At 41.1% G+C, this 19228-nt stretch overlaps 1 protein-coding gene across 1 annotated transcript in view; it reads left to right on the top strand.

Moving 5' to 3' along the window:
- The window catches only part of MPP1 (MAGUK p55 scaffold protein 1), a 49929-nt gene that overhangs the window by 1348 nt on the left and 29353 nt on the right, over positions 1–19228 (top strand). Inside the window, exons 2-4 of the mRNA XM_064277821.1 lie at positions 16901–17038; positions 17315–17393; positions 18590–18675. Of these exons, the coding sequence (XP_064133891.1) occupies positions 16901–17038; positions 17315–17393; positions 18590–18675 (303 nt within the window). The remainder of the gene's footprint in view (positions 1–16900; positions 17039–17314; positions 17394–18589; positions 18676–19228) is intronic.

Raw genomic sequence — 19228 nt, 5'->3', positions numbered from 1 at the left:
CTGCAGTTGAGAGCTCACTTGGCTAAACCTTACATTTTTTTTTAATTCAACAAATATTACATGTATAATACAGTTGACATTGATTACATTCTTCAAGTTCTGCAAACATCGTCACTATCTTTTTTTATTCTACCACCATTAACATAAATCTACTGCCACCTGTGCAAAAGCTCCCCCTTTCCCCTTCCTTCCCCCTTCCCTCCTACTCCTGTTAACCGTTAATAATCTTTGGTTTCTATATATTCGCTTGTTTCACATAAGTGAGATCATACAGTATTTGTCCTTTTGTGACTGACTCACTTTGCTCAGCATAATGTTTTCAAGGTTTGTCCATGTAGTGGCACACATCAGAACTTCATGTCTCTATGGATGAACGATATTCCATTGTATGGATGGACCACGTCGTGTTTATCCATTCGTCTATTGATGAACATTTCCATGGTTTCCACCCTTTAGCTATTGTGAAAAGTGCTGCAGTGAACATTGGTGTACAGCTTTCTGTTTGAGTTCCTGCCTTCATTTCTCTTGGGTATATACCTAGGGTTGTGATTGCTGGGTCAGTCATATGGTTCAACTTTTTGAGGAAACACCAAACTTTTCCACAGTGGCTGCACCATTTTACATTGCCACCAGTAATGAATGATGGTTCTTCTTTTCCATTTTTATGATGATTGCCAGTTCTAATGTGGATGAGGTGATTTCTCATTGTCATTTTGATTTGCATCTTCCTAATGGCTTTTTTTTTAATGGCAATAGGGAGCCCTGGTAGCATAGTGGTTAAGAGCTCAGCTGCTATATAAAAGGTCAGCAGTTGGAATCCACCAGCCGCTCCTCGGAAACCCTGTGGGGCGGGTCTACTCTGTCTTATAGGGTTACTATGAGTCAGAATCAACTCAGCGGCAACAGGTTTGGTTTGGTAATGGCTAATGAGGAGCCCTGGTGGCTCAGTGGTTAAGAGCTCAGCTGCTAACCAAAATGTCAGCAGTTCGAATCCACTAGCTACTCCTTGGAAACCATAAGAGGCAGTTCTGCCCCATCCTGTACGGTCGCTATGAGTCGGAATCGACTGAATGGCAACATGTTTGATTTAATGGCTAATGAAAGGAAACTTGGTGGCACAGTGGTTAAGCAGTTGGCTGCTAACCAAAAGGTTGGTAGTTCTAACCCACCTATCAGCTCCACTGGGAGAAAGACCTGGAGTTCTGCTCCAATAAAGATTACAGCCTAGAAAACTCTGTGGGGCAGCTCTCCTGTGTCAGATAGGGTCTCTATGAGTCAAAATTGACTCAATGGCACCTAACAACAGCAACAACAACTAATCACAGTGAGCATCTTTTCATGTGCGTGTTGGCCATTTGGATGGTGTGTTCCAATCCTTTGCCCATTTTTCGATTGGGTCGTTTATCTTTTTGTTATTAAGCTGTAGAAGCATTTTATGTATTTTGGATTAAAAAAAAGAGGCCATTGCCTTCAATTCGATTCTGACTCATAGCGACCCTATGGATATTAGACCTAATTAGGTATCTGGTTCCCCAAATTTTTCTTCCAATCTGTTGGTTGTCCTTTCACTTTGTCGGTAAAGTCTTTTGATGAACAAAAGTATTTTTATGAGGTCCCATTTATCTAATTTGTGTTTTGCTACTAGAGCTTTTGTTGTCATATCTGAAAATCTATCATTGAACACTAGGTCTCACAACCTTGCTCTACATTTTCTTCTAAGAATTTTATGGTTTTAGTTTTCACATTTAGATCCTTGATCCATTTTGAACTGGTTTTTGTGTATGGTGTGAGGCACAGATCCTGATTCATTCTTCTGCATGTGGAAATCCAATTTTCCCAGCACCACTTATTGAAAAGACTCTTCCTTCCCCATTGAATGGACTTAGGACCCTTGCCAAAAATCAGTTTGCCATAGATGTATCGGTTTATTTCTGGATTCTTTATTCCATTGGTTTATATGTCTGTTGTTATACCAGTACCACCCAAACCCACTGCCGTCCAGTTGATTCCAACTGATAGCGACCCTATAGGACAGAGTAGAACTGCCCCCATAGAGTTTCCAAGGAACCCCTGGTAGATTTGAACTGGCAGACCTTTTGATTAGTAGCTGTAGCTCTTAACTACTACGCCACCAGGGTTTCCATACCAGTACCAGGCTGTTTTAATTGTTGTAGCTTTATAGTATGTTTTGAAATCAGGAAGTGTGAGCCCTCCGATGTTATTCTTCTTCAAGATTGCTTTTAGCTATTTGAGGTCCCTTGCCCTTCCGTGTAAGGATTGAGGATTGGTGTTTCTGTTTCTGTAAAGAAGGTTGTTGGAATTCAGATGAGAAGAGAAACCTAAGGCACAGAGAGCCTGTTTCAGACTTGCATCTAGTTGCTTCATTTGAGAAGGGAAATTATTGGTTCAAGGTTTTTCATTTCTCAGAAAATGATAATAGAAAAGTAAATATAATTTTCAAATGACAGTCTTTGCGCATTTTTTTTTTCAATACGTGATGTGATCTCAGCCAGTCTATCTTTCCTGCCCTTCACTTCCAGGAACTCTATGACTTTATTTCAAAATTAGAAGGAGGACTTATGTACCTTGCAGATAAGAATCAGATTTTATTGTGGCTACTTAAGGCTACGTAGATTAGAATTTAATCAAGTAAGTTCTGTTCAGTATTTTAAGTTAAAGAAGATAACCTTTTTTAACACACTTGTTCTCCCTAGACAAGATGCCGAACCAGAATATCGAGAATAGATATTTCAGGTCAAGATCAATTCCCTTATATCCTAGTTTATCAATTGACATTTTGGTCTGGATAAATCTTTGTTGCGAAAAGTGACAGCCCCCCCCCAGTTGTGACAATCAAAAATGACTTCAAACATTGTCAAATATCCCCTAGATGCCAAAGTTCCCAGCCTGCATTGAGAACCATTCCGTAAATCTAGGACCTGGGAAGAGTTGACATTTCATTGATGTGGAGATTTTTATCCTGAGCAATGAATTGCTCTGACCTTTTGGTGTTGCTAAAAAGAAGTCTGAGTGGGTGGATGGGTGGGTGTGGAGTGTACAAAGGGAAGAGTAAATTGGCTGGGGGAGGGGAAGTAAGGCCAGGGGTAGGGAAGAGGAAGAAAAGACTCTGAGTTAGGGAGCCAGAATACAATTTTCTTAACATCGAGTTTTCTTTTCTGTTCTTTGTTGTCGTTAGTTGCTACTGAGTGGATTCCAACTCATGATGACCCCACGTGTGCAGAGTAGAACTGCTCAGAGGGTTTTCAAGTCTGTGACCTTTTGGAAGCAGATCACCAGGCCTGTCTTCCTGGGCCCTTCTGGGCAGGTTTGACCTGCCCACCATGGGGCTAGCATTTGACCATTTGTGCCACACAGGAACCTTTCTGTTTTTTACTTTTTCTTTTTTTCCCATGTGTAAAGAAATGTACAAGAGCAAAACACATATATAGGCTTTTGATCCAAAGTCACCTTTCCTGTGTAGCCTTTTCTGGATACCCTATTTAGAATGACAAATCCCTTTACCCTATTTCTGCTTCATTTTTCTCTGTAGGATTTATCATCATCTTTTGAGTATTCTGTATAACCAATGGGTAATGTTTATTATCTGTATCTGCCCACTAGAATGTCAGGTTCTCGAGTACAGGGCTATTATCTTTTACCCACTCAGCTCGCATTGCCCAGGTTGTAGTATCAGTGAGCTCTCACCTTTGCAAACACAAAGGCAAAGCCTTCCTGATGCTTACACTTCTGCTAGAAAGACAGAGAATAAATGAGTCATGATTTGTTGGAGTAATAAGTGCTTGAGTGGAGAACAAGAGTACTTGAGGGGTTCTTTCCTGGAACTTGGGAGCAGAGAGCTGTCCTGTGGTTACGATAGGCCCGCCTGCCTGCCGGAAATAGCCTCACTTTGACTATATTGTGTTGATAGAATGAATTTAGATTAATGTCTCTTCAGTCCCAGATACCTGTTTGCACCACCTCTGTACTGTCCCTGCATTATTTTCTTGAACCTTCACAACCCTGAATCATACTCTTAATTTAACTCCGGGAGTTGGAGACTTACTTGTCTTTTAACCTTGGATAAGTTTCTAAACTGTTTCAAGCCTCCACATGTTTATCACAAAATAGGGATGAGAATGTAATGAATGAAGTTACTTACACATAGTCCAGCGCTGGCTTAATGACAGTGCCAGACTCCGAGCCAGATATTTGGACTTAGAGTTCTGTGTTTCTTTCTGTGAGAAGCAGTGCTACTTGGGTTTCCTGTTTTTCTTCAGTGGAGGGAGAATCCTTTGTGTATACGTATACATAGTACATAGAATACATAAAGGGCACTGGCAAAGGCTCTTTAGAGACTTGGACTTTGTATTGATGTATGTCTTCTTAAAGAGATTTAGTGCCTTAGAAACAAAGTGCCTAGTTAATGTATGATTTTAAGATACTTTTGCCAAAACATCCTGGCTCTTAGGCCTTCCATTCTCCCCAACTCTGTTTCCCAACTCTTGTTTGTGGTTAAATAGTGTTGACTGGCCAGTGCTAATCTCTTTGTAATACCTTGGAGCACTCTTGTTTTTCTCAGTTTCTCTCCTTTTTTCCCCAAATGGAATTGGATCTTGCACATGCAGAGAGTGGGGGTTTGTATGCAGCTGGGCTTGGGACTATGAGGGACCACAGATGTTGCGGTCCCTCACCTTCTCCTAAGTCTCCATGTGGAAACAGTTGACAAAGAGCCTAACAGTATGCTACACAAATGTTTGTTCTTTCCTACCTTCACTGTCATCAGCTCTTAATCCAATTGTTTGGATGGAAAAGCCAATTTTAGCTGCCCGAGCTCTTTTCACCTCCCTCAGCCTTCCCCCTCAAAGTTTGTTTTTCATCTCCTTTTCAATTCCAACTTCCTTTGAGCAACTGCCTCTGCCCTTTGAACCCTGCTGCAGATGTTTCCTCTGAAGGGGGTTTCAGAGCAGCAGGCTGCCTGGCAGGTGGGTGGGTGTTGCCGCTCCAGTAATTTGTTAAAATTAAAAGGCCAAAAGGCTGCAGAGCAAAGACCAGACACGAAGTCATGGTTGGAGGTTCATGCTTCAATTTCTCCTGAATTTGAGCAGGGATCTTTAACCAGAGTCCCTTCCATCCTGCCTCTGTTGGTGGTGGGGGACAGCCCCATCATAGCCTTGGGGCCCCTCATGTTCCTTGGAGAAGAGGGTGATGGTTTGAGGGGACAGCATGGAGATTGTGAAGTGAGCTCTGAGAAATGATATCTAGTACCTTTGACCTTTATTACTTGTTCAGCATTGCTGTTTTCATTTACCATTCACATATTGGTGCTGGTGGTGGTGCTGGTGGTGGTGGTGGAGGTGGAGGTGGTGGTGGTCGTGGTGGTGGTGGTGGTGGAGGTGGCGGTGGTGGTGGCGGTGGTGGTGGCGGTGGTGGTGATGATGACTCAGAAAATACGGGAGCATGCCTTGAGCTTCAAGTAGTCAGGAAATCTTGAACAAGCCCCTGTTGCAGCCAGGCACTGCTCTTGGTGCTTGAGTTCGTGAGAGAATGAAATCGACAAAGCTCTCTGCCCATGTGGAACTTGCATTCCAGTGTGTTAGAACATTCTGAGGGCTGTGGAGACAAGCAGAGTTAGAGCACAGTTAGAGGGAATCAGGAGGGCCAGGGCAGGTGTGTGACAGATGCTGTAAGTAGATGGACAGGTAGGACAGAGTGCAGTCTAAGTAGTCAGCCCGGGCAAGTTAGTTATCCTGAGTCAAAGGCAGATACTTTCCCCTTTTTCTAAGTTCAGTTTCGGCTAGTTATGTGAAGTGAAGACTTTGTGCAACTTCATCAGAAAAAACTTACGTATGAATCATGATTCTTCCGTCGCCCATCCCCCACTCAAGAGCCAACTTCTCCTGGGTCTGCTGCCTTCAGTCTGCCATGTGCCCCCCCTCTTTTTGCAGATGCCATCCCCCTCACCATTTAGAGAACCTCATTGTTGTCTGCTTTCTTCAAAACTAGCAAAGTATTTCCCCAAATTTGGAGAAATACTTTGCTAGTTTTGAAGAAAGCAGACAACCATGGTCTGTGTCCTCTGGGTGCTTACAGTCTGTGACGATCTTCAACTTGACTGGGGACAGAGTTCTTTTAGACTGTGTTTTTCCTACCCTCTGGACCCCACAGCATCTCATCTCTGCATCCCTTGCAGTATTGACCACAATAAATGAATGGATGAATGAGTGGGTCTCTCCTCATATTACTGAGCTGCTGTGAGGCAGAGGCCATGACGGCTAGGTGGGACTCCAGAGGTGCAATTGAGTTAATAAATGTGTGTGTGTGTGTACACACACACACAGATATCACATGTAAGTGTATGCTTGCGTATCCTTGCTTCTATGATATATCTGTAGTGAGGGGAGATGGGGGCTAGTTGAAAGAGTTTGCTGTAAGGGGAGGTAGCAGGAGAAGCTGTCCCTCCCTCTCTGAGTAGTCCAGGGAAATTTCACTGAAGGCAGACACCAGGAAGGGCTTAGTAGTCAGGGTGGAATGTGTTTCAGGAAGACAGGGTGCTTGGGGACAAGCTTGTGGTGGAGAAGTTGCACTTTGCTTTTGGAAACCTTCCTGTTGTGAATTGGTTCTTCAGTTGCCACGTTGGGAGTTTCAGTTTTTCTTAGTCATCATTTGCAACTTCTGGGTGAGTATAATAGTGACTCTTAGTCATCATGAAGGGTAATGTCTTGATGGATAAGCACATTTAAAAGACCAACCTTTGGGATAGCAACTCTTGAACTTTTCTGACTGGAATTTGTTCTGCCTCTGGTTAGCTTTGCTGAGTCCTTAATTTAAAGGCTGACATGTTAAAAGCAATCTTGGTAATAAAGCTGAATAAGAATATGAGGTAAGAGTGCTACTTTATCTTCCTGTTCTAGGTACACTATGAACAGATGATAATATTACTTGTAGATTTCTCCCTGCTTTCAAAGGTCATTTTGTATTCTGTGGACAAAGATTTTCTAATCTTTCATTCCTTAGAGCATTATATAGGGAGGCCAACAAATCTGGAAATACAGGTGAATCAATGCAACTACTATTTATGTGTCTTGGTAAATACAGTTGCTGATAAACCCATAGAATTTCTGAGTTTGCATTCCAAATTTTTCAGCAACGTAATTACTAATACTAAGAGATTTCTTAAGGCAGGATCAAGGAAACTCCTGAATTTTATTTTATTTTTTATTTCATGCTTGAGACCAGAAATTTATTTCAGCTCATCGTTCTTTTACAGCAGTCATTCAATCAGTGCTACTTATCCTATACATTCCTCGTTTTATATATTCAATCGCTAAGACACGCACGTGGTAAAAACATAGAGCACTTCAGATTGTCTCTCAGAGCTTCAGCCACATAGTCCTAGGTCACCAAGGGCAGTGATTTAAAGAACTGTTCGGTCACTCTTACTGCCCCATCCCAGAATATGATTGGGAATCTCATTGCTTTAAAACCAGTCCTGTCTAGCGCAGGTTGTCTGTACCCATTCTCTGGTACCAAGCTGTCTCTTAGTTTTAGTTCTTTGGTTGCAAGCAAACAGTACATGCCAGCCATTTTATTAGTTATTGTATATAATAAGCTCAACTCCATATACTAGGTGGGCAGTAATAGTATAATATCAAAAGTAGATGAGTTCTATGCAATTTTATCCCACGCATACATTCACAGAATCACCACCGCAGTCAAGGTACAGAGCTGTTCCATCACCACAGAAGACTTCCCTGGTGCTGCCCCCTCGCCTGACCGTCCCTCACCCCAGGCAACTGTGAATCTGTTTTCCATCTCTATAATTTTGTCATTTTAAGAATGCTATATAAAAGAATCGTAGCATATAATCTCTTGGGATTGGCTTTTTTTACTCAGCACAATTCTCAGGAGCTTGATTCAGGTTGTTGTATATATCGATAATTTTTTTCCTTTTTATTGCTGAAAGGAGTTCACGGTACCACAGTTTGTTCAACCGTTTATCTGTTGAAGGGCATCTGGGCTGTTTCCAGTTTGGGGCGATTATGAATAAAGTTTCATGAACATTCATGTATAGGTTTTTGAATGAACATAAGTTTCCATTTCTCTAGGTAAATGCCCAGTTGCTGGTTGTACGGTGGTTGCTTGTCTAGTTTTTTAAGAAACCGTCAGATGGTTTTCCAGAGTGGCTGTACCACTTTACCGTCTCACCAGTGATGTATGCATACTTGCCAACATTTAGTATTGTCACTATTTTTTATTTTTGCAGTTCTAATAGGTGTGTAGTGATAACCTCATTGTGATTTTTAACTTGCATTTCCCTGATGTTTAATGATGTTGAACATCTTTTAATGTGCTTATTTGCCTTCCGTATATCTTCTTTGGTGAAATGTGTGTCCATATCTTTTGCCCATTTTCTAATTGGATTTTTTTTTCAATGCTCGGTTTTGAGAATTCTTTATATATTTTAGGTACTAGTCCTTTGTTGGATATGTGGTTTGCAAATATTTTTCCCAGTGTGTAGCTTGTCTTTTTGTCCTCTTAAATGGGCTTTCATAGAGCAAAAGTTTTTAATTTTTCTGAAGTCTAATTTCTTTTTTTTCTTCTTTTTGTTTTATGGATCATTCTTTTGGTGTCAGGCCCTAGATCCTGAAGAATTTCTATTTTTTTCCTAAAACTTTTATAGTTTTACATCTTACATTTAAGACCATGATCCACTCAGTTAATTTTTATATAAGGTGTGAGACTTAGGTCGAGGTTCATATTTTTGCCTATGGATGTCCATTTGGCAGCTGACACTCAGCCTCCATACCAGTGAAACTTGGGGCGATCTGGAGAGCATGTGCCCATCTGCGAGGAGACCTCCATTCCTCAGTCCTGGCCTCCTATAGCCATGTTAAGATACAGGCTCAGTTGTGCCAGATCTTCTGTGGTTTTAAAGACAAGTTGGAATCTCCTGATTTTACAAAACAAAAAACACATGGTGCAAATGAAGCAGATTCATGGGCTATCAGTTTGTACCTTCTGCTTTGTTGTTACCCTTGAAACTTTAAATACTATATTTATTCTTTCATTTATTGTTCCATCCAGTATAGATACTATCTCTTGACTCTCCAGTTCATAAAGTGGTGAGATTAGTATCCCCTTTTCTTCGTTTCTCCTCCCCTCTTCTAGATATGTACTGTGGTATTGTCTTGGTGCTGACATTTATAATCTGTTCTTTAACTATACTTGTTTTACAATTTGTCTATAGGTAGGTTCTAAAAAAGTGAAAATCAGTAAATGGTTTTTATATTGTTAGAAATGGCAGACACTGTTGGTTGCCTTCCCAACAGCCTCCTCCTACTTCTCACTTACTCAAAGATCCCTCATTTTGGTTGGGATGGCAAGATTCCCCTTTTGCAGCTTGGCATGGCCATGTGCCACAGTTCTGGCCAGCGAGACATAAACAGATGTCTGCTGGGGAAGTCCTGGGACAGATGCCACTGGCCTGGCCCTTCTTCCTTCTTCCTGCCTTGAAAGTGGGCCCAGTGGCTAGACCTGTAGCTTTTCTGTGCAGTTCTCTCCTTGGCAAATTCTTCTTCTGTGTACATTCTAAGATTGAGCTTTCTCAACTCTGCCTTATCAATGATTATTCCCGCATTTGCTTTCTGTCTTCTAGAAAGTTATAGAAATCTCATCTTTTTTGTGCATTTATGTCTCCCTGCTCCTTTACTCTCATTTAAACACGGTTCCAGGAGGGAGAGGAGATACACAGAGGTACTTAGTCTGCCAACTTGAACGAGAATCACAATCACTTAGGAAAATTCCATCTTGCCAGTATAGAAAGCATTGGACTTTGTAGAGCTTTTATGAGTCACAGGCAGCTTCTTTAGCATCTGGAATCAACTCGACGGCACTGGGTGGTAGGTCAGAATTTTGACGTATCTCAGTATTCCCTACAGATGTTGTGCATATCTTAACAACAGCCAACATTTGCCGAGTGCTTCTAGGTGTTTTATTAAACACTGGCCTCTTCACAACCCTATCAAGTACATTCTTTTATTATCCCCATTTTAGAGCTGAGGAGACTAAAGCACAAGAGGGGTCAAGAAACATGCCCAGAGTTACCCAGAACTCAAACCCATACAGTTGTATATATTGCCGTTAAAAGGTATGCCTCAGATTTATAACCACTGCTGGCTTTTTTCTTTTACGAATTCCTTTTTATTAAAGTAACACAGGCACATAGTACAGAATTTCAAAGGTATAAGTGCGTATACATAGAAAAATTTCTTCTCACCCCATGCAATAGCCACTTAATTCCCCTCCCTAAAAGCAACTGGAAACCCTGGTGGTGTAGTGGTTAAGAGCTATGGCTGCTAACGAAAAGGTCGGCAGTTCGAATCCGCCAGGCACTCCTTGGAAACCCTATGGGGCAGTTCTACTCTGTCCTTTAGGGTTGCTCTGAGTCAGAATCGACTCGATGACATCGGGTTTGGTTTTTTTGTTTTAAAAGCAACCACTGTTTCTTATGTCTCCTTCCAGAGCTAGTTTAAGCATTTACAAACAAATATGCTTGTATTCATTTTTTACTATTTATGCTAATGATAGAATATTCTTCCTCACTTTGTTTCCTTTTTTTGCTGAACAATATACCTTAAAGATTATTTAACATCAGAACATAAAGAGCTTCCCCATTGATTTTCAGACTGTGAGATGTCTGTATGCCCAGAATGAGCTCATGCTGATGTGGTATTAACTGTATTATTGCATTATGTACTGTGGAATATCTTGCACTTACGTGGACTTCCCGTGCTCCCAGGTATCAGAAGTCACTTTTATAAACACAGCCCTGTGTTAATACAGTTTGGTTCTAACAGCACTGCCATGTTACTCGGAGTCATGTGAGCTTTTTGTTGATCTAGTTGCACTGTAAGGCAGTTTCTATTTCTCAGTACTTCCCTCATTTGAGGCCATCCAGTAACTAACAATACTTCAAAACTCACCATCTTATCAGAGTTTTGACTGACCTCTTAGAAAGCATACAGTAAGTTAAAATGAAAATTTTATTGAGTTAAAGCCTCAACCCCAGACCTCCTTGTCTCTGATCTTCCAGTCCTTTTCCTTCAGGCCCCTGAATAGGCTACTGGGCACTTCTCAGGAATGTGTTCTGCCGCTATTCATAAGGTTTTCATTGACTAATGCTTTCCAGCAGTAGACTGCTGGGTCCTTCTTCCTAGTCTGTCTTAGTCTGGAAGCTCAGTTGAAACCTGTCCTCCATGGGTGACCCTGCTGGTATCTGAATACCGGTGGCAGAGCTTCCAGCATCACAGCAACATGCAAGCCCCCACAGTACGACAAACTGACAGAACAATTAATTGTGCTCATGAGGAACCTTTACATATATTAAGAGGCAGTTGTTCAGACAGAACAAGGGGATACTAATTTGTTTAAGGTCAGGAAAGCTGTGCATCAGGGTTGTATCCTTTCACCATATCTATTCAAACCATATGCTGAGCAAATAATCCGAGAAGCTGGACTATATGAAGAAGAGCAGGGCATCAGGATTGGACGAAGACTCATTAACAACCTGCGTTATGCAGATGACACAACCTTGCTTGCTGAAAGTGAAGAGGACTTGAAGCACTTACTAATGAAGATCAAAGACCACAGCCTTCAGTATGGATTACACCTCAACATAAAGGAAACAGAAATCCTCACAACTGGACCAATAAGCCATGTCATGATAAAGGGAGAAAAGATTGAGGTTGTCAAGCATTTCATTTTACTTGGATCCACAATCAACAGCCATGGAAGCAGCAGTCAAGAAATCAAAAGACGCATTGCATTGGGCAAATCTGCTGCAAAGGACCTCTTCAAAGTGTTGAAGAGCAAAGATGTCACCCTGAAGACTAAGGTGCGCCTGACCCATCCATGGTATTTTCAAGCACATCATATGCGTGTGAAAGCTGGACAATGAATAAGGAAGACTGAAGAAGAGTTGACGCCTTTGAATTGTGGTGTTGGCGAAGAATATTGAATATGCCATGGACTGCCAAAAGAATGAACAAATCTGTCTTGGAAGAAGTACGGCCAGAATGCTCTTTAGAAGCAAGGATGGCGAGACTGTGTCTTACATACTTCGGACATGTTGTCAGGAGGGATCAGTCCATGGAGAAGGACATCATGCTTGGCAGAGTACAGGGTCAGCGGAAAAGAGGAAGACCTTCAACAGGATGGGTTGACACAGTGGGTGCAACAATGAGCTCAAGTATAACAACAGTTGTGAGGATGGCGCAGGACCGGGCAGCGTTTCGTTCTGTTGTGCATAGGGTCACTATGAGTCGGAACCGACTCGACGGCACGTAACAACAACAACAGGAGTGTGTGTGTCTATACATACATGTATGTGTGTGTTGTTGTTGTTGTTAGGTGCCATTGAGTCAGTTCTGACCATAGTGACCCCATGCACGAAGAATGAAACACTGCTCGATCTTGTTGTACCATCCTCACAATCATTGTTATGCTTGAGCCCATGGTTGCAGCCACTGTGTCAGTCCACCTCGTTGAGGGTCTTCCTCTTTTCCGCTGGCTCTGTACTTTGGCAAGCATGATGTCATTCTCCAGAGAGTGATCCCTTCTGACAACATGTCCAAAGTATGTAAGACACAATCTCACCATCCTTGCTTCCTAAAGAGCATTCTGGTTGTACTTCTTCCAAGACAGATTTATTTGTTCTTCTGGCAGTCCATGGTATATTCTATATTCTTCGCCAACACCACAACTCAAAGGCATCAGTTCTTCTTCGGTCTTCCTTCATTCATTGTCCAGCTTTCACACGCATATGATGCGATTGAAAATACCATGGCTTGGGTCAGGCGCACCTTAGTCTTCAAGGTGACGTCTTTGCTTTTCAAGACTTTGAAGAGGTCCTCTGCAGCAGGTTTTCCCAATGCAGTGCATCTCTTGATTTCTTGACTGCTGCCTCCATGGCTGTTGATTGTGGAGCCAAATAGAATGAAATCCTTGACAACTTCAATCTTTTCTCCGTTTGCTATGATGTTGCTCATTGGTCCAGTTGTGAGGATTTTTGTTTTCTTTATGTTGAGGTGTAATCCATATTGAAGGCAGTGGTCTTTAATCTTCATCAGTAAGCGCTTCAAGTCCTCTTCACTTTCAGCAAGCAAGGTTGTGTCATCTGCATGTCGCAGGTTGTTAAGGACTCTTCCTCTAATCCTGATGCCCCGTTCTTCTTCCTATAGTCCAGCTTCTCGTATTATTTGCTCAACATACAGATTGAATAGGTACGGTGAAAGAATACAACCCTGACACACACCTTTCCTGACTTTAAACCACGTAGTATCCCCTTGTTCTGTCTGAACAACCACCTCTTGATCTATGTACAGGTTCCTCACGAGCACAATCAAGTGTTCTGGTATTCCCATTCTTCGCAACGTTATGCATAAGTCGTTGTGATTCACACAGTTAAATGCACTTGCATAGTCGATAAAATACAGGTAAACACCGTTCCGATATTTTCTGCACTCAGCCAAGATATATCTGACATCAACAATGATATTCCCAGTTCCACATCCTCTTCTGAATCTGACTTGAATTTCTGGCAGTTCCCTGTCGATATACTGCTGCATACGTACACACACGGGAAACCCCGGTGGCATAGTGGTTAAGTGCTGTAGCTGCTAACCAACAGGTCGGCTGTTCAAATCCTCCAGGCGCTCCTTGGAAACTCTATAGGGCAGTTCTACTCGGTCGTATAGGGTCGCTATAAGTCGGAATCGACTCGACGGCACTGGGTTTTGGTTTGGTTTTTTTGGTTATGTATACACACAGAGAGCTGACAGTCATGGTCGAACAATATGATAAACATAATTTAATGGAATTGTACATGTGAAGAATGTTGGAGTGGCAAATGTTTTGTTATATATTTACCACAAAAAGATATATATATACACATATGTATGCGTGTATATATATATATGTATGTATTTATGAAATTACCAAACTGTTTTCCAAAGTGGCTGCAACATTTAATGTTCCCGCCAGCAATGTATGAGAGCCCCAGCACTTGTTATTTTCTTTCTTTTTTACTTTAGCCATTCTAATGAGTGTGAAGTGGTCTCTTCTTGTGATTTTAATTTATATTTCCCCAATGATTAATGAGTTGGAATCAACTCGATGGCAATGGGCTTAATGATTAATGATGTTGAGTATCTTTTCTTGTGCTTATTGGCATTCATATATCTTCCTTTGGGAAGTGTCCAGGTCTTTCACCCATCTTTTCATTGAGTTGTATGTTATCTTGCTATTGAGTCGTAAGAGTTATTTATATATTCTGAATAGTTTCTTTGTCAGATGCATTAAAATGTTTACTCTTGGGCTATGCCAGGCCTTTTAGTTTTCTTAAAAGTATCTAATGATGAACAGAAGTTTTTAGTTGTGATTAAGTCAGTTGTTTTATTTTATGTTTCTTGTGTCTTGTCTAAGAACTCTTTACCTACCTTAATGGAGGTTTTTAACGAACAGGTATTCTTAATTCAAAGTAACCCAGTTTATCCTTTGACTTTTCATTTTATAGTTAGTTGTTGTTATCGTGTGCCATCGAGCCAATTCCGACTCATAGTGACCCCATATGACAGAGTAGAAATGCCCCCATAGGGTTTCCAAGGCTATAATCTTTACAGAAGCAGTTCACCAGATCTTTTCCCCTGTGGAGCCACCTTTGGGTTTGGTTTGAACCACTGACCTTTTGATTAGCAGCTGAGCACTTAATCGTTGCGCTATCAGGGCTCCTTATAGTTAGTATCTTTTATGTCGTATACATGACATTTTGCCTATTTGAAGGTCGTGAAGATATTCTCCTGTGTTTTCTTGTCAAAGCTTGGTTGTTTTACCTTTCCCATTTGGATCTACAATTTTTCTGGAATTGAATTTGTATATAAAATGAGGTAGGGGTCAAGATTAGTTTTTTTCCATATACTTATCTAATCAATTCAGCACAGTTTATTAAAAAGATCATTGGGGGCAAAGGACTTGAATAGACATTCAAACAGCCACCAAACACATGAAAAGATGACAAATGTCATTAGCCATCAGAGAGATGTAAATCAAAACCACAGAGAGATACCATGTCACTCCTACTTAGGATGGACGCTATGAGTTGGAATCGACTCTTTGGCAACAGGTTTTTTTTAGTTAAGATGGCTAAGATATTTAAAAAAAGAAAAAAGAAACCCAGAAAATAAGAAATGTTTGCAAAGATATGGGGAAATTGGAACCCTTACCCATTGCTGGTGGGAATGCAAAATGATGCAGCCATTATGGAAAACTATGTGGCAGTTCCTCAAAAAACTGAAAATAGGACTACCATGTGACCCAGCAATTCCACTCCTAGTATATCATATACCGAAAAGACTTGAAAGCAGAGATTAAGAAAGAGACGTGTACACCAGTGTTCATTGGAGCACTATTCACAGTAGCCAGAAGTTGGGAACAACCTAAATGCCTATCGACAGGTGAATGGATAAACAAAATGTGATACATACATACAATGAAATACTGCTCAGCTATGAAGAGAAACGAAGTCCTGATATATGCCACAACATGCATGGACCTCGAAAACATTATACTGAGTGAAATAAGTCAACCACAAAAGGACAAATAGCGTGTGGCCTCACTTATATAACAAGACAAGAGAAGGCAAATGTGTAGAGAACAATGTTTATTAGTGGTTACCAGGGGCAGAAGGTAGGCAGAAATGGCGGGTGGGGGGGTTAACGGTGATGGAAATGTTGCATTGATTAAGGGTAGGGTTGCACAGTTCATTATTGTAATTGCTATGTATAAGCTGTACACCCATAAAAAGTTGAAATGGCAAAATTTGTGTGATAGATGTATTTATGACAAAAAACAAACAAAAAGAGTAGCTGCTGAGGCTGCCTATGTACAGCCAGAAACCTCATGGGATTTGGTTTCTTGGTTTGTAGGTTTAGGGTCATGGTTTCATGGAACATCCCAGTTAATTGGCCTAATCACATGTTTAGTGCTTCTGTTCTACCTCCTAGTTTATTGTGTAGTGCCTGGGGTCTCAAAAGCTTGCTAGTGGACATCCAAGGCACGACAATTGATCTGTATTTGCCTGGAGCAATGGAGGAAGAAGAAGCATCAGGAATAAAGGAGGATATGGAATGTGTGGCTAGCTGTTTCCATGAACAACAGCATTCTTTGTCATGAGACCAGAAGAACTAGATGGTGCCCAGCTACCATTACTGAACATTTTGATCAAAGTTTATATAGAAGAGTCCTGACCAAAAGGGGGAAAATACAGAACAGAATTTCAAATTTTCATGGACACTAGACTTCTTGGAACCATGAAGTTTGGATGAACTCCTGAAACTATTGCCCTGTGATAGTCTTTAAACCTTGAACCAAAAATATCCCCTGAAGTCTTCTTAAACCAAATAATAGCTTAGCTTAACTAGTAAAAAAAAGTATGCCTTTAGTATTATGCTTTTTTAAGAAGTATGTATACAGGATCAAAGTGACAACAGCAACTGGCAAGATTAGATAGGAACCTCAGGGGGCAGTGAATTTATGTTAATGGGGGAGGAACAACTCAGAAAAGGCGGGTGTGGATGGTTGCACAACTCCAAGAATGTAATCAATATCATTAAATGGTATGTAGAAACTGTTGAACTGGTGTATGTTTTGCTGTGTATATTCTCAAGAACAACAAAATAAATAAAATTTCAAAAAATAGTTAAAAAAGAAAAGACCATTGGATGCCAAACTTACGAAATACCTGTTAGTTTACAGAGCTTTGTAGGTTTTAGCATTGGAGATGAGGGACCAACTGGGAGCCTTTCCTTTGTATTTCATACATTGCTCTGTTGTTTTGACTTGGCAGGCTGTGTCACAGCACTTGAATGCTGTGACTGAGGACATGTACACCAACGGGTCTGCTGCCACAGGTAGCCCTGCCAAAGGGCAGGAGGTGCGAAAAGTGCGACTCATACAGTTTGAGAAGATCACAGAGGAGCCCATGGTAAATCTGTTGTCATATTGTTACCTACCACTTCCTCCTGACCCCGTGAGTCACGGGCCACAAGAGGAAACAAAGAAGGCTACTTATGGAGCTATGGAAGCAATCAACTGTTTGTGTCTCTTCATCCCTATGTCAAGCCTCTTCTTTTTAAACCAGGACTCATGCCTGTCCTAGTTGAGGACTGTCCTGGGTATAGATGGAAAATATTTTTTCTGAGAAATCACTTTAAGTTGTTTGAAAGATAATAAGCTTGCTGTACCATTGTCTTTATTTCAGGGAATCACTCTGAAGCTGAATGAAAAGCAGTGCTGTACGGTGGCCAGAATTCTTCATGGAGGCATGATTCATAGACAAGGTACTCTGCAGGGGGTCCTAGGTCATGCTGTATTCAGAGATTAGTCATTTACACCCTGTTCAGTGGTGTGGGATATGAAGCTTATATTCTTCAAAACTGGTAGCATTTTTGTGACTGTGCCAAGGGATTTTAACAGCTAGCTCCCTGGAATAATTGTGTGATAAGATCTTAGTATGAATGGCTCAGTGCTACTCCCTTTCCCTCTGAGCATTCTCACACACCTACTTATTACTGATAGTTTTCCAGTTAGTTAACATTTGGGCCATAACTACATGCCACCCATAACATTAAAAAAAAATCACATTAGGCTTTGAATATATAGCAGTCAAGAAAAGAGACCATCTCTGCCTTCCTTAAGCTAACAGTTTAACAGAAAATAGCCATTAAACAAATAATCACATATAATTGTATTTCCTTAATGTTACGCTGCCATCAATTTTCAATTGCACCATTTAGTAAAACCTATTTTTATTTTTTTTTGGGGGGGGGGTAGCGAGAGAGCAAAGTAATAAATTAAAATACAGCATGTTTTTAGGAGTTGACAGTAGCCTATATTTGCCTTCCTGATTTATACCTTGCTCGGAGCCCTGCCTGGGACTTTTCCTAGTGTTGTAGTCATGGCGACTCAAAAAGAAGTAGTTTTCCTACCCCACTAGCTCCTGCCCCTTTATGTTTAGTTATGACATTTTTTTTGTATCCAGGGTAGCACAAATATTGCTAACCACTCTTCACACAGAATCTAAACATTTGATTGACTTTACCATTTGATACAATTTTTGTGTGTTACCTAAATGACAAAGAAAAATTGAACTTGCTGATGAGTGATGAATACTGAGTTCTTTACCTTGCTTTGTTATTCTTTTTAGTATGTGCAGGTGTGTCCTAGAATCTGCAGTCACTTTAGTTTCAGGAGACTTTGAGGATAAGGTGTTTGTAGTCTGTTGTTGGAGTACTGAGGTCAAGGAGAATGAGATAGTCTTCAACTGCCAGGTGCTTGCCCTAGTACATTACTTGAGGGAATCCAAAGGATATTCCCATCTCTCATGGATGAATGTTCTCAATCCAGAGTATTTCAAACAGCCCTCTTAATACAGTGCTCTAGATTATGGTTTCTTTCCTATGGTATCTCAAGTTATATTGACAGTTCTCGTTTGAACTTTTATTCTTTTGTGGATTGATTTTTCATTTCGTGACAGGCTCACTTCACGTGGGGGATGAGATCCTAGAAATCAATGGTACAAATGTGACTAATCACTCTGTTGATCAGCTACAGAAGGCAATGGTACGTATTTTCTGTGTTGGGTTACGATCTGTTCTCTTCATGAAGTGTAGGTCCATGTTGGTGTCATTGTACCTCATTTTTTTTTTGTTAAAGTATCTATACCTTATTTAGGGCACTTTTATCACTGCTAATCTCCAGTCCCTAGAGAATGACATCATGCTTGGCAGAGTACAGGGTCAGCAGAAAAGAGAAAGACCCTCAACAAGGTGGATTGACACAGTGGCTGCAACAGTGAGCTCAAGCATAACAACAATTGTGAGAATGGCGCAGGACCGGTCAGTGTTTCATTCTGTTGTGCATAGAGTCACTATGAGTCGGAACTGACTCGACGGCACCTAACAACAACAACAACAACAACACGGTGTGTCAGGCAGCAGGCATTCTGTCTTAGAAGATGTAGAGCCAGAATGCTCCTTAGAGGCAAGGATGGCGAGAGTAAGTCTTACATACTTTGGACATGTTGTCAGGAGGGATCAGTCCCTGGAGAAGGACGTCATGCTTGGCAGAGTACAGGGTCATCGGAAAAGAGGGAGACCCTCAACGAGGTGGATTG

Source organism: Loxodonta africana, chromosome X, assembly GCF_030014295.1.
Source record: "Loxodonta africana isolate mLoxAfr1 chromosome X, mLoxAfr1.hap2, whole genome shotgun sequence".
NCBI classification, from domain to species: domain Eukaryota; kingdom Metazoa; phylum Chordata; class Mammalia; order Proboscidea; family Elephantidae; genus Loxodonta; species Loxodonta africana.
This window is presented reverse-complemented; position numbering and strand designations above follow the sequence as displayed.